Genomic DNA, 16564 nt, shown 5'->3' with positions numbered 1-16564 from the left:
CAGAACAATTGAAGTGTCATGTTGTTTGTTGTCCTGAGGGCCGATGTCTTTTCCAGAATGGTTAAGTAGGTATATAGGGTGTTACCGCAGATAGATATATAATATATATATATATATATAATATATTTATACATTTATACATTTATATATATTTATACATATATATATATATATATATATATTTATACATATTTATATATTAACAGAGAGAGAAAAAGATATATAATTTTATAGATATATATCTATATAGATAAGTACCTATTATAATATATATATATATATATATATATATATATATATATATATATATATATATACCGTATTTATCGGGGTATACCACGCACCGGCCTATAACACGCACCCTCATTTTACCAAGGATATTTGGGTAAAAAAAATTTTTTACCCAAATATCCATGGTAAAATGAGGGTGCGTGTGTGCGTGTGTATACCCCGATACACCCCCAGGAAAGGCAGGGGGAGAGAGGCCGTCGCTGCCCGCTTCTCTCCCCCTGCCTTTCCTGGGGTCTAGAGCGCTGCTGCCGCCCCTTCTCACCCCCTGGCTATCAGCGCCACTGCCCGTTCTGTCCCCCTGACTGTGCCGGCGTCGATAGCCAGGGGGAGAGAAGCGGCGCCGACAGCCAGGGGGAGAGAAGGGGCAGCGGCACCCATTGCCGGCGCCGCTGCCCCGTTGCCTCCCCCCATCCCCGGTGGCATAATTACCTGGGTCTGGTCCGCGCTGCTGCAGGCCTCCGGCGTGCGTCCCCTGCGTCGTTGCTATGCACGGCGCACTGACGTCATGCGCCGCGCCGTGCAGCGCATAGCAACGACGAAGGGGACGCACGCCGGAGGCCTGCAGCAGCGCGGACCAGACCCAGGTAATTATGCCACCGGGGATGGGGGGGGGGGGATAGGCAGCGGCGCCGGCAATGGGTGCCGCTGCCCCTTCTCTCCCCCTGGCTATCGGCGCCGGTACCGATAGTCAGGGGGACAGAACGGGCAGCGGCGCCGATAGCCAGGGGGTGAGAAGGGCCGGCAGCAGGGCTCTAGACCCCAGGGAAGGCAGGGGGAGAGAAGCGGGCAGCGACGGCCTCTCTCCCCCTGCCTTTCCTGGGGCGGTATCGGCGTATAACACGCACATAGACTTTAGGCTAAAAATTATATATTTTTTTTATTTTTATTTATAATTATTTGGAGCAGGGCCCATACAAGCCTCTAAAGCCAGCCGACTCTATATATATATATATATATATATATATATTCAAGTCAATGGGGTCTGTCAGGAGCCTGCAATGTTAGATGTGGTCCGACCCATTCTGTGTCCATTTAGTGCCAAAAAAATATACAGATCGGACCCAAAACAGGTGGGAGCACAATGGCCGTGTGCTCTTAGCCTTAGGGTGCAATAGTGGAGATTTGGCAGACTTTCTTTAGGGCCATTGAAGTTAACGGGTAGCAAAATCAGCTTAAAGAATCCCTTTAATGGTCTATTCACACGTACAGTATTCTGTGCAGATTTGATGCGCAGGATTTTCTGCTGCAGATTCCAATGTAAACTGAACACAGCCTAAAATCCTGTGCATCAAATATGCGCAGAATACTGTACGTGTGAATAGACCCTAAAAGGGGTATTCCAAAGGATAGGGGATAGGATGTATGATCGCAGAGGTCCCGCCGCTGGGACCCCCGTGATCTCTGTTCTGCCTCCGTGACAAGACGTCACGATCACGCCCCCTCGTTCCGTCACACCACAGACCCTCTACTCATGTCTATGGGAGGGGGTGTGATGTCCGCCACACCCCCTCCCATAGACATGGATGGAGGGAGCGTGGCGAGAGGTCACGAGGGGGCGTGACCGTCACATCACGGAGGCAGCACAGAATGCCGGGGGCTGCACAGAGTTCACGGGGGTCCCAGCAGGACCATCCTTGGGATAGGGGATAAGATGTATAAAGCCGGAATTCCCCTTTAAAGGGATTCTTTAAGACCGTACCACTTTAACCCTACAACCAAGGCTCTGAGCAAAAATGTTTATACACTCCGAGCAAAAATTGTTCCCCGGCCCAGAAATGTGGTGCCCAGCGCATGAGCCACACTTACAAAGCAGAGCGCACTAAAGAACAAACATTTAGAGCGTTGTATATGAAGAAAGTGGCATGGCCTAAATTGCGATGTAATATGCCTCAATTGCACTAAAATTTTATGCACAGGTATGTTCTAAAGCAGTGGTCTGCAAACCTTGGCCCTCCAGCTGTTGCAAAACTACAACTTCCAGCAAGCCAGAATCCCTCTTATTGTAAGAGCTATAGAGCATTTGCTCATCTGACAAGAAATCTTTTTTTTTTTTTTTTCACTCCCTATCCTGGAAATAGGGACGGAGCCGGGCAGTCCTTAACATTCATTGGCTAAGGTGTTGAAGTTTTGCAACAGCTGGAGGCACACTGCTTAGGTGATACTATCATAAGCCTAGGCCAGGGGTTTTCAACCAGGGTGCCTCCAGCTGTTGCAAAACTACAATTCACATTATGCCCAGACAGCTGTTGGCTGGGAATTGTAGTTTTGAAACAGCTGGAGGCACCCTGGTTGGGAAACACTGCTGTTAATGTATAAGCTGCTTTCTGATCTGAAATTTGAGTTATCTCTATATTCACTGCTCAGCTGTTTAAAGGAGTATTCAGTATCTAAAAAAAAAAATGGTTCCCTGTCCGCAGGATAGGGGAGAAGATAAGTGTCAGATGGCAGGGGGGCAGACCGCTGGGACCCCCCGCAATCCCCTGCCCAGCGCATGAATTTCTTCCAAAAACAGCGCCACTCCTGTCCTCAGGTCGTGTGTGGCATTACAACTCAGCTCCAGTTACTTCAATGGAACTAAACTGCAATACCGCACACAACCTGAGGACAGGGGTGGTGCAGTTTTCTAATCCTGGATAACACCTTTTGACCTTTTATCACTTCCGTCATTATTTCAATCTCGTTCTGATACTTCCCGTCTTCCGTTGACCGGTGTTGGAAATGAAGTATTTGCATAGAATGTGTTAGATCGGCTATAGTAATGTGTATGTGGGGCGCAGCGGACGATCACGTCTCCAGGTAAGGAATCGGCGATATCTTATGTAGGAAAATGTCAGTCATATTGTGGATCACTCTATGGCAGTTTTTTCCAACCAGGGTGCCTCCAGCTGTTGCAAAACATCACCCAGCATGGCTGGTGTAGTTTTGCAACAGCTGGAGGCACCCTGACTGGGAAAAACTGCCCTATAGATTTGCTACCCTTCTAATAGTACCCGGGTCCTACCTACTCATCCTGTCCTGGTGACCTTTCAACTAGTACTACAGTCAATATTGACCACAGACTTCTAAGACAGCGTTTTTCTAACCAGGGTGCCTCCAGCTGTTGCAAAACAACACCACGCAGCATGGCCGGACAGCCAAAGGCTGTCCGGCCATGCTGGGTGGTGTTTTTTCGCAACAGCTGAGGCACCCTGGCTTGGAAATACTGCTCTAATTACACTAGTTTCATACATGTGGCATTCTAGTCGCTATCGCTGTGACGTGTTTTTACGGTGCTTCGTATTGACTACCTTGTTGCCGTGATGTAATGGTACAGTGCAGGGATAGAAGGGGTTAATCTACATGGAGGGAGTCAGAGTTTCGTTTTTCCTGAAACAGAAACTCCAGATTCTCAGTCGCTCTCAGACGCTTACTTGATGGTCAGTGTCAGGAGGCTGCGGAAAGCGCCTAGATAGAAAGTTGAGGAAGTGGTGTCCCGTGTGGTCAGGTGTTGACAGACGCGCATGTATAGTCTATGGCTTCCCTATACCCTTTGCTGCAGTGGTTCCTGACCTGTGGGTCCCTAGCTGTTGCTAAACTACAGGCTACATCTGTCCAGGTATGCTGGGAGTTGTAGTTTTGCAACATCTGGAGAACCACAGGTTTGGGAACACTGCTTTGTTATATCTGTCTATGCGGTGTAGAGGCTGTGCATGGTGTAACATTGAAGGGTAGCGCTGGTTGGAGCAAGAGGTTAATATGTATGTATACATACATTATACGGGTAGTATCCAAACTGTGCAAAACTACAGTTCCCAGCATGCCCGGACAACTATCATAATCATCAATTATCATCCACCATCAATCACAGTCCATCATCATTCTCCATCCATCAATCACCATCCATCAATCTCCATTCATCATCCTCCATCAATCACCATCCTCCATCAATCACCATCCATCACCATCCTCCATCAATCACCATCCATCACCATCCTCCATCAATCACCATCCATCACCATCCTCCATCAATCACCATCCATCACCATCCTCCATCAATCACCATCCATCACCATCCTCCATCAATCACCATCCATCACCATCCTCCATCAATCACCATCCATCACCATCCTCCATCAATCACCATCCATCACCATCCTCCATCAATCACCATCCTCCATCAATCACCATCCTCCATCAATCACCATCCTCCATCAATCACCATCCATCATCATCCTCCACCAATCACTATCCTCCAATCAATCACCTTCCATCATCATCCTCCATCAATCACTATCCTCCATCATCATCCTCCATCAATCACTATCCTCCATCCATCACCATCTATCACATCCTCCACCAATCACCATCCTCCACCAATCACCATCCTCCACCAATCACCATCCTCCACCAATCACCATCCTCCACCAATCACCATCCTCCATCCGTCACCATCCTCCACCAGTCACCATCCTCCACCAGTCACCATCCTCCACCAATCACCATCCTCCATCAATCACCATCCTCCATCAATCACCATCCATCACCATCCTCCATAAATCTCTATCCTCCACCCGTCACCATCCTCCACCCGTCACCATCCTCCACCCGTCACCATCCTCCACCCGTCACCATCCTCCACCCCTCACCATCCTCCACCCCTCACCATCCTCCACCCCTCACCATCCTCCACCCCTCACCATCCTCCACCCCTCACCATCCTCCACCCTCCTCCATCAGTCACCACCCATCACCATCATCTTGAGGTCCACAGTTTGAAGACCGCTTCTGTCTACTATTTATCTGGGTTTTGAAGTTAGTGCTGTAAAATTTGCAAAACAGTGTCACCTATTGAGACAAATAAATTTTATTGAAGAGTGCTGGCTTTCTGACTACGACTACGCAGTAAGTGCTGCTCATATACATTACCTGTGTCCATGGGCACGCTCGTTTCAATAAACTTTATTGACAACAAACACTGCTTTATTATATCTTGTCTATATGGTGTAGAGACTGTGCACGGTGTAACCGTGAAGGGTAGCGCTGTTGGCGGCGAGCAAGAGGTTTATATGTATGTATATACAATATATACCTCTGGTCTCCAAACTGTGGACCTCCACCTGTTGCAAAACTACAACTCCCAGCATGCCCGGACAGCCAACGGCTGTCCGGGCATGTTGGGAGTTGTAGTTTTGCATCATCTTGAGGTCCCTTAGTTTACTAAAGCATGATAGTCCTGAAAAATGTTCAAAAAGCGTCACAGATTGTGCTGGATAAAACTTATTGAAAACTGCATGCTCTCTGACTACGACTACGCAGTCCGTGCCATTCAGATATGTTCACTGCATCCATGTTCGTCTCAATAAACTTTATTGACAATAAGCAGCAGTCTCCCCACGAGGCCTTCTCCTCCCCCCTCCCTCATGGAGATTTTCTGTAATTCTGGCCACGTGTTAACCACACACCTCCCAACGTGTAGTGTGAACATCTCAGTTGTGGCCGCTGTCAGGAACTCCGAGAAAATAGCCACAGCGACGCCTGAGTCATACGTCGCCTTCTGTCGTGTGGTTAGGAGGCCCATGTGACTTTTGAGAAGACTCTCTGTTATGGTGGGGGGGGGGTGGGTATTACCAGAAGCCTTGGGCTGGCAGTAGCTTCTGGTAATGGGAGGACAATGGCAGCTCCACTGGTCAGGGTGTGAGGTGGATCTTTGGGTGAGGGAGGCCTCAGGTCATTATGGGCGGAGCTAAAAGGTTCTGGGTTCCTATCTGGTGGGACCGATGAGATTTAGTCATGGTGTCATGGCTGATGCTGTATGTGGCCGTACATCATCTCTCATGTAAAGTCATGCTGCAGGCTAAGATCGTCCATCTTGGAGGTTGTCATGGTAACATTGGTAAGGTTAGTGCTTCAGTCTCATGGCACCATGGGAAAAGCGGTAGTTATATGTAGATGTGTAAATATAGCAGGTGGGCACGGCTGGTGACATCACCCACCATAACTAGTGACATAAGCCACACCATACCTAGTGAGATCACCCACCACAGCTGGTGACATCACACACTACAGCTGGTGACATCACTCACCATAGTTGGAGACATCAGCCACCGTAGCTAGTGACATCACCCACCCCAACTGTTGACATCACCCACCCCAACTGGTGACATCACTCACCCCAACTGGTGACATCACTCACCGCAACTGGTCACATCAGCCACCATAGCTAGTGACATCACCCACCATAGCTGGTGACATCCCCCACTTCAGTTGGAGACACAATAGCTGGTGACATGAACCACCACAGTTGGCGACCTCTCTGACCAGAGCTGGTGACGTTAGCTATAATAACTGGTGATGTCACCCACCATAGCTGGTGACATCACCCACCACAACATCAACTATCACAGCTGTGATGTCAGCCACACCAACTGGTGACATCACTCACCATAGTTGGAGACAGCCACCATAGCTGGTGACATCACCCACCCCAACTGGTGACATCACTCACCATAGTTGGAGACAGCCACCGTAGCTGGTGACATCACCCACCCCAACTGGTCACATCAGCCACCACAGCTGGTGACATTACCCACCATAGCTGGTGACATCACCCACCCCAACTGGTGACATCACCCACTCCAGTTGGAGACACCATAGCTGGTGACATGAACCACCACAGTTGGCGACCTCTCTGACCAGAGCTGGTGACGTTGGCTACAATAACTGGTGACATCACCCACCACAACTAATGACATCACCACCCAGTGTCTGCCCACCTGCTCCATTCCGAAGTCATGGCAAAGCCAAGGAGCTTCGTGACCTGGTGTCCTGGTGAACGCTCATTCATGCTTAGTAGCTTTGAACCCGTTTTTTTTCCCCCCCAGTGATGTAAAGCCGCGGTGCTGAACCGTGTGTGCGTCTGACGGAAGTGAACACAATCGTAAAGATCTATATTTACTCTGCTGCCACCTTGTCATTTATTTAGGCTGTCTGTGTTTATTCTAGCGCTGTGTACACGGAGGTCAACACAAGTTTGACGCATGAACTTCGCATCAGACGGAGGACGCTGGAGGACACGACCTGCCACACAGCCTTTACGGTATAGGAGGCGCGCATTAGGGTTTGTGCAGGTGGAGGACTCCGCTTTCTTCCAAAAACAGCGCCACTCTTGTCCTCAGTTTGTGAGTGGTATTGCAGCTCAGTTTTATTCACTGGAGCCAAGTTGTAATACAGAATACAACCTGAGGACAAGTGTGGAGCTGTTTTTGATAGAAAGCTGGTCCTTTTTTTTTTTTTTTTTTATCCTGAGTCGCCCCTTTAGTGTCAGGGACTGCGTAGTCGTAGTCAGAGCATGCACTCCTTTTAAAAAAAAAAAATGTCTTTTTTTTTTTTTTTTTTGCAATGTCTCCATTTGTGACACTATATTGCACATATTTCAGTACTTACCTACTTTAGAAACCCATAGATATAAGAAACGTGGGCTCCAAACTGCGGCCCTTTAGCTGTTGCAAAACTACAACTCCCAGCATGCCCGGACAGCCAACGGCTGTCCGGTCATGCTGGGAGTTGTAGTTTTGCAACAGTTTGAGATCCGCAGTTTGGAGACCACTGTTTTAAGGGATCATAGCAACAGTTTTGATCAGTGGGGTCCAGGGCAATAAAGTTTATTGAAGGAATGTATACAAGTGGCAGGGACTGCGTAGTCGTAGTCAGAGAATGCACTTTTCAGTGAACTTTTTCACCAATTCCATCTGTGACGCTATTTTGCTAATTTTTCAGCACTAACATACTTTATAAATCCAGAGATATTCTATACTGTAGTGGTCTCCAAACTGCAGACCTCCAGCTGTTACAAAACAACAACTACAACTACATGCTGGGAGTTGTAGTTATACATCAGATTAAAGGGGTACTCCGGTGCAAAACTTTATTTTTTAATTTTTATTTTTTAAATGAATTGGTGCCAGAAAGTTAAACAGATTTGTAAATGACTTCTATTAAAAAATCTTAATAATTCCAGTACTTATCAGCTGTTGAATACTACAGAGGAAATTATTTTCTTTTTGAATTTTGTCTGGTCTACAGTGCTCTCTGCTGACACCTCTGTCCCTGTCAGGAACTGTCCAGAGCAGCATAGGTTTGCTATGGGGAATTTCTCCTCTGGACAGTTCCTGATACGGACAGAGGTGTCAGCAGAGAGCACTGTGGACAAGACAAAATTTTTTTTTTTTTAAAGAAAAGAATTTCCTCTGTAGCATACAGCTGCTAAAAGGTACTGGAAGGATAAAGATTTTTTTAATAGAAGTCATTTACAAATCTGTTTAACTTTCTGGCACCAGTTGATTTAAAAAAAATAAAATAAAATGTTATCCAGTGGAGTCTCCAAACTGCAAACATGTGCCTGTTGCAAAACTACAACTCCCAGCATGCCCGGACAGCCAACGGCGCCACTCTTGTCCTCAGTTTGTGAGTGGTATTGCAGCTCAGTTTTATTTTATTCACTGGAGCCAAGTTGTAATACAGAATACAACCTGAGGACAAGTGTGGAGCTGTTTTTGATAGAAAGCTGGTCCGTTTTTGTTTTTTTTTAATCCTGAGTCGCCCCTTTAGTGTCAGGGACTGCGTAGTCGTAGTCAGAGCATGCACTCCTTTTAAAAAATTTTATTTTTATTTTTTTGCAATGTCTCCATTTGTGACACTATATTGCACATATTTCAGTACTAACCTACTTTAGAAACCCATAGATATAAGAAACGTAGGCTTCAAACTGCGGCCCTTTAGCTGTTGCAAAACTACAACTCCCAGCATGCCCGGACAGCCAACGGCTGTCCGGTCATGCTGGGAGTTGTAGTTTTGCAACAGCTTGAGATCCGCAGTTTGGAGACCACTGTTTTAAGGGATCATAGCGACAGTCTTGATCCAGGTAAATAAAGTTTATTGAAACTGGCACAACCCAAATCTATTCCGACTCTGGTACCTGAAGATGATTTTCCAATGAATCACCTCTGGGAACATTCGCCCAGAACTGTCTGTACTATTACCGCTGCCCGCACATGGGAACAACCCCTCGGGGCCTCTCGCATCCACCTTTTATCTTGTTACCTTTGGCTGCCGATAGTTGTTCTCTACAGGCAGGTGCAGGAACATTTCCTTGTTGCTGCTTCTTTAACCGTGGAAAATACAAGAGTTTTATTTATATCCAATTCTTCAGCAATGTGGAAGTGGTTCAGCTTCCTTCCATATCGCTTCCAGTACGTGCGGACAATTATAGCGTCTATCGGAAATATGGGGGATAAAAACCTGCGTTACCATCACTATTGACTGGTTCAAGCACCATACGCAAAGCCGCAAAACTACAACTCCCAGCATGGCAGGCTTATGATGTACTAGACCATTGTTTCCCAACCAGGGTGCCTCCAGCTGTTGCAAAACCACAACTCCAAGCATGGCAGACTTTAATATGCTGTCCGAGACCAGTGTTTTTCAAACATGTTGCCTCCAGCTGTTGCAAAACTACAACTCCCAGCATTGAAGGCTTAAATTATGACATCCTTGACCAGTGTTTCCCAACCAGGGTGCCTGCTGCTGTTGCAAAACTACAACTCCCAGCATGCCTGGAGAGCCAAAGGCAGTGTTTCCCAACCAGTGTTCCTCCAGCTGTTGCAAAACTACAACTCCAAGCATGGCAGACTATAATATGATGTCCTAGACCAGTGTTTTTCAAACAGGGTGCCTCCAGCTGTTGCAAAACTACAACTCCCAGCATGGCAGGATTATATTATGACATCCTAGATCAGTGTTTCCCAACCGGGGTGTCTCCAGCTGTTACAAAACTACAACTCCCAGCATGTCTGGACAGACAAAGGCCAGTGTTTCCCAACCAGGGTGGCTCCAGTTGTTGCCAAACTACAACTGCAAGCATGGCAGACTATATTATCATGTCCTAAACCAGTCTTTCTCAAACAGGGTGCCTCCAGCTGTTGTAAAACTACAACTTCCAACATGGCAGGCTATATTATTCCATCCTACACCAGTTCTTCCTAACTAGGGAGCCTCCAGCTGTTGCAAAACTACAACTCCCAGCATGGCAGGATTATATTGTGACGTCCTAGACCAGTGTTTCCTAATCAGGGGGCATCCAGCTGTTGCAAAACTACAACTCCCAGCATGCCCAGACAGCCTATGGCTGTCTGGGCATGCTGAGAGTTGTAGTTTTACAACAGCTGGAGGCACTCTGGTTGGGAAACATTGGTCTAGTCTCAGTCCTCCCCCCGTTTTTACACTTTACCATCAGAAAAAGAGCAAATAAAAACATTTCTAAAGAAACTTAACTTCCTTTCCTCTCAATTCCAGGGAATTTAGAATTGGGTGTATGTAAACAAGAAGGAGAATAAAGGAAGTATCACTCCACGCCCAATAGTTCTTCTTTATATACTTTTAAAAATATATATATTTTTTTACATGGACTAAAAATACATAATTTCTAGATACAAATCTTCGAACCAGTCCGAGCTTTGTTTTTGTTTAATACAGACCTTCAAATGCCCTGCATAGATACAGCACAGCAAAATGAGAAAAATCTCGCTGCCTGCGGCCACCACTAGGGGGGGCTGACTGTATACTGTGAATACACCAAACTCAATTATAAATTAGAATAATAATAATACTTTTTTTTTTTTATATAGCGCACACTGATTCTGCAGCACAGTACACTCAAATTGGTCCCCCCCCATCCGTATGTGTTTTTATGAGGAAACCCAAGAAGAACAGACAAACTCCTTGCAGATATTGTCCTTGGTGGGATTTGAACCTACAACCCCAGCACTGTAAGGCAACAGTGCTTATTCACTGTGTTGCAGCACTGGGGTTTTTAGGTTCCATTCCCACCAAGGACAATATCTGCATGGAGTTTATATGTTCTTTATGAAAGCTGGCTGCAGCAGGAGCCTCCCCCCTTTGCCTCATCTGTAGTAAAGCAAGATTAAGGCCAAGTTACTCACTGAATGAAACCAGTTCATTAGTGTTTCTCAACCAGGGTGCCTCCTGCTGTTACAAAACTACAATTCCCAGCATGCCCGGACAGCCAACGGCTGTCCAGGCATGCTGGGAGTTGTAGTTTTGCAACAGCTGGAGGCACCCTGGTTCGGAAACACATAAATAGCAGCTCATAACCCTTTAGATCACACAATAACCCTATAGATCACACAATGGTGTTCGGGCATCCTCAGAGGGGCCCCTGACCACCGTAGGGCCCTCTGAGGATGCCCGATGACAGACCCCCGTGCCTGGGAACCATCATGGGGGCGGTAGTGAGGAGTCACACCTGCTGCAGTTTAAGTGACTCAAATGATGACTTTCAGATCACGTCAGGCTACGATCAGTGACACAGAAGAGAAACCCGTCGAGAGTTTTTGTGTTATTGATTCCTGCCCTTTTTGTAAGAAAATTATTATTTTTTTATTAATAATAATATATATTTTTATTTTTACTTTTTATTTATTTATTTTTGCTCTTTGAGGCTTTAAATTGCTACAACAAATGTCAGATCCTTATCGGCTGCAAATATTTTTAGACTTCATCAGAACACAGGAAATGTTTTGTTATCAGTAAATCAACGGTTTACAACTTCGCCATCTGTTCTATATAAACTATACCATGGAATTCCTGTAATCTGGCATTTGATAGTCCAGATAATTCAGCGTGCGGGGGTTTTCAGGTACAGCGCAATCAGATTTCTATTGGGTTTTAAAACCTTTTCTACGGATCTAGAATCTAGAATAGCGGATAAGCCGTAATGTATCAGCTGGTCTGTGTGCCACCAAGCTTTCCCAGTCTCCTGAAGCCCTGCCATGCCCTCCCCCTACCTGCTGATGTCTTCTCCCCCCTCACTCTTCTCTCCACCCCCAATATATCTTTTGTCCCCTCTAACTGCCACCGCACTAACTATTCTTTGCACCTACCTGCCGGACAGTTAAATCATACTTTACCATGACATTGGTCCGGCGGCAGGATGTTCAAAACTCCTGGGAAATCTCCGCAGCCTGAAAGTAATGAGATCAGGAGATGTCTCAGAAGTCCCATAGTCCTGTGCGTTACAGCAGACACTTTACTACAATGGCTGGGATTGGAGATAACTCAGATCCCCATCATTTAACCCCTATAATGCCACTGTCAATAGCAACCGTGACATCCAAGTGGTTAGAAGAGTCTTCTTCTCTCACCTCATTCTCCCCACAAAAGATTTGCGGGGTGCTGATGGGTTCAGCAACCTAATGAAGGTCTAAAATTACACTAGTGGTCTCCAAACTGTGGACCTCCAGCTGTTGCAAAACTACAATTCCCAGCATGCCCGGACAGCCAACGGCTGTCCGGACATGCTGGGAGTTGTAGTTTTGTTATATCTTGAGGTCCAGTTTGAAGACCACCAAACTAGACCCTAGATCTCCAAACTCTGGACCTCCAGCTGTTGCAAAACTACAATTCCCAGCCTGCTCAGAGAGCCATTGGTTTTCTGGGCATGCTGGTAGTTGTAGTTTTGCTATATCAGGCGGTCCGGTTTGGAGACTACTGAGCCAGACCCTATGACCTCCAGCTGTTACAAAATTTCAATTCCCAATAGGCATGCTGGGAGTTGTGGTTTTGCTACATCAGGTTTGAAGAGCCAGACCCTAGGACCTCCAGCTGTTGCATAACTACAAAGCCCAGCATGCATTGACTGATGTTGGGAGTTGTAGTGCTTCATTATGTGGAGGTCTAGAGTTTGGAGACTACTGTATGAAGCTATGCAAGTAAAAAAAAAAAAAATAATAATAATTTAAAAACCACAAAAAATAAAAAATAAACCTTTGTTTATAGTTAAACATGCTTTACTATACAAACGAATAAGACTGTCATTTCCGTTACTACTCAAACTTTATTACAACGTTATTTAATCCACTTGGTGCCGTTTTTTGTTTTTGTTCTTTTTTATTCTTTGTTTTGGTCATGGTACCAAAAAATATATAAAAATAAATGAAAACAAACCCTTGCAAAGCTCAAAGGATAGAAAAAATAAATAAATATATCTCGCCTATATATCTCACATATCTCACCTATATACCTCGCCTATATATCTCGCCTATATATCTCACATTTATATCACCTATATATCTCACCTATAGATCTCATATATTGCCTATAGATCTCATATATTGCCTATATATATCGCCTATATATATCACCTATATACCTCGCCTATATATCTCGCCTATGTCACCTATATATATCGCCTATATATCTCACATATCACCTATATATCTCTAATAAATCACCTATCTCACCTATATATCTCGCCTATATATATCACCTATAGATCTCGCCTATATATCTCACCTATATATCTCGCCTATGGATCTCACATATCTTGCCTATATATCCTGCATATATATCGCCTATATCCCTATATATCTCACATATATATATCCCCTATATATCTCACATATATATATATATATATCCCCTATATATCTCACATGTATACATTCCCCTGTGTTCCTCTATCTCACATATATATATCCCCTATATATCTCACATATATATATATCCCCTATATATCTCACATATATCTCACATGTATATATATATATCCCCTATATATCTCGCATGTGTATATATATATCCCCTATATATCTCACATGTATATATATATATATCCCCTATATATCTCACATGTATCCATTCCCCCGTGTTCCTCTCTCTCACACATATATATCTATCCCCTATATATCTCACATGTATACATTCCCCCGTGTTCCTCTATCTCACATATATATCCCCTATATATCTCACAAATATATATATATATCCCCTATATATCTCATATATATATATCCCCTATATATCTCACATATATATCCCCTATATATCTCCCCCGTGTTCCTCTATCTCACATATATATATATCCCCTATAAATCTCACATGTATCTATCCCCCCGTGTTCCTCTATCTCACATATATATATCCCCCCCCTATATATCTCCCCGGTGTTCCTCTATCTCACATATATATATCCCCTATATATCTCACATATATCCCCTATATATCTTACATATATATATCCCCTATATATCTCACATGTATACATTCCCCCGTTCCTCTCTCACATATATATATATATATATCCCCTATATATCTCTCACATATATATATCCCCCCTATATATCTCACATATATATATATATATCCCCTATATATCTCACATATATATATCCCCTATATATCTCATATATATATATGTATCCCCTATATATCTCACATATATACATTCCCCCGTGTTCTTCTATCTCACATGTATACACTCCCCCGTGTTGCTCTCTCACACATATATATATCCCCCTATATATCTCACATGTATACACTCCCCCGTGTTCTTCTATCTCACATGTATACACTCCCCCGTGTTCTTCTATCTCACACACATATATATATCCCCCCTATATATCTCACATGTATACACTCCCCCGTGTTCTTCTATCTCACACACATATATATATCCCCCCTATATATCTCACATGTATACACTCCCCCGTTCCTCTATCTCACACATATATATATATATATATATATATCCCCCCTATATATCTCACATGTATACATTCCCCCGTGTTGCTCTCTCACACACACACATATATATATATATATATATATATATATCCCCCCTATATATCTCACATGTATACACTCCCCCGTTCCTCTATCTCACATATATATATATACCCCCTATATATCTCACATGTATACACTCCCCCGTTCCTCTATCTCACATATATATATATATCCCCCCTATATATCTCACATGTATACACTCCCCCGTTCCTCTATCTCACATATATATATATCCCCCCTATATATCTCACATATATATATCCCCCTATATATCTCACATGTATACACTCCCCCGTTCCTCTCTCACATATATATATCCCCCCTATATATCTCACATATATATATCCCCCCCCTATATATCTCACATGTATACACTCCCCCGTTCCTCTATCTCACATATATATATCCCCCCTATATATCTCACATGTATACACTCCCCCGTTCCTCTATCTCACATATATATATCCCCCCTATATATCTCACATATATATATCCCCCCTATATATCTCACATGTATGACTCCCCCGTTCCTCTATCTCACATATATATATCCCCCCTGTATATCTCACATGTATACACTCCCCCGTTCCTCTATCTCACATATATATCCCCTATATATCTCACATGTATACACTCCCCCGTTCCTCTATCTCACATATATATATATATATATATATATATATATATCCCCCCTATATATCTCACATGTATACACTCCCCCGTTCCTCTATCTCACACATATATATATATATATATATATATATATATCCCCCCCCTATATATCTCACATGTATACACTCCCCCGTTCCTCTATCTCACATATATATATATATATATCCCCCCCTATATATCTCACATATATATATCCCCCTATATATCTCACATATATATATCCCCCCTATATATCTCACATGTATACACTCCCCCGTTCCTCTATCTCACATATATATCCCCCTATATATCTCACATATATATATCCCCCTATATATCTCACATATATATATCTCCCCCCTATATATCTCACATGTATACACTCCCCCGTGTTCCTCTATCTCACATATATATATATCCCCTATATATCTCACATGTATATACTCCCCCGTTCCTCTATCTCATATATATATATCCCCCTATATATCACATGTATACACTCCCCCGTTCCTCTATCTCACATATATATATATATATATATATATATATATATATATATATATCCCCCTATATATCTCACATATATATATCCCCCTATATATCTCACATATATATATATCCCCCCCCATATATCTCACATGTATACACTCCCCCGTTCCTCTATCTCACATATATATATCCCCCTATATATCTCACATATATATATCCCCCTATATATCTCACATATATATATCCCCCCTATATATCTCACATGTATACACTCCCCCGTTCCTCTATCTCACATTTATATATATATCCCCCTATATATCTCACATATATATATCCCCCTATATATCTCACATATATATATCTCCCCCCTATATATCTCACATGTATACACTCCCCCGTGTTCCTCTATCTCACATATATATATATCCCCTATATATCTCACATGTATACACTCCCCCGTTCCTCTATCTCATATATATATATATCCCCCTATATATCTCACATGTATACACTC

The 16564-nt window shown here is 43.8% G+C and overlaps 1 protein-coding gene across 2 annotated transcripts in view; it reads left to right on the top strand.

Moving 5' to 3' along the window:
• The first annotated feature begins 5062 nt into the window (after window positions 1-5062).
• PIM2 (Pim-2 proto-oncogene, serine/threonine kinase) overlaps window positions 5063-16564 on the top strand; it is a 23087-nt gene continuing 11585 nt past the window's right edge. Inside the window, exons 1-2 of one of the 2 annotated variants that reach the window (XM_056540922.1) lie at window positions 5063-5834; window positions 7273-7366. In XM_056540922.1, coding sequence (XP_056396897.1) covers window positions 7308-7366 — 59 coding nt within the window. In that variant the 5' untranslated portion in view covers window positions 5063-5834; window positions 7273-7307. Of the gene's footprint in view, window positions 6169-7272; window positions 7367-16564 lie in introns of both variants that reach the window. The other variant, XM_056540921.1, reaches the window with a different exon arrangement.

The sequence above is a fragment of the Hyla sarda genome, chromosome 9 (genome assembly GCF_029499605.1).
Source record: "Hyla sarda isolate aHylSar1 chromosome 9, aHylSar1.hap1, whole genome shotgun sequence".
NCBI lineage: Eukaryota > Metazoa > Chordata > Amphibia > Anura > Hylidae > Hyla > Hyla sarda.
The sequence above is the reverse complement of the archived record's forward strand: the minus strand, read 5'-3'. Positions and strand labels throughout refer to the sequence as shown.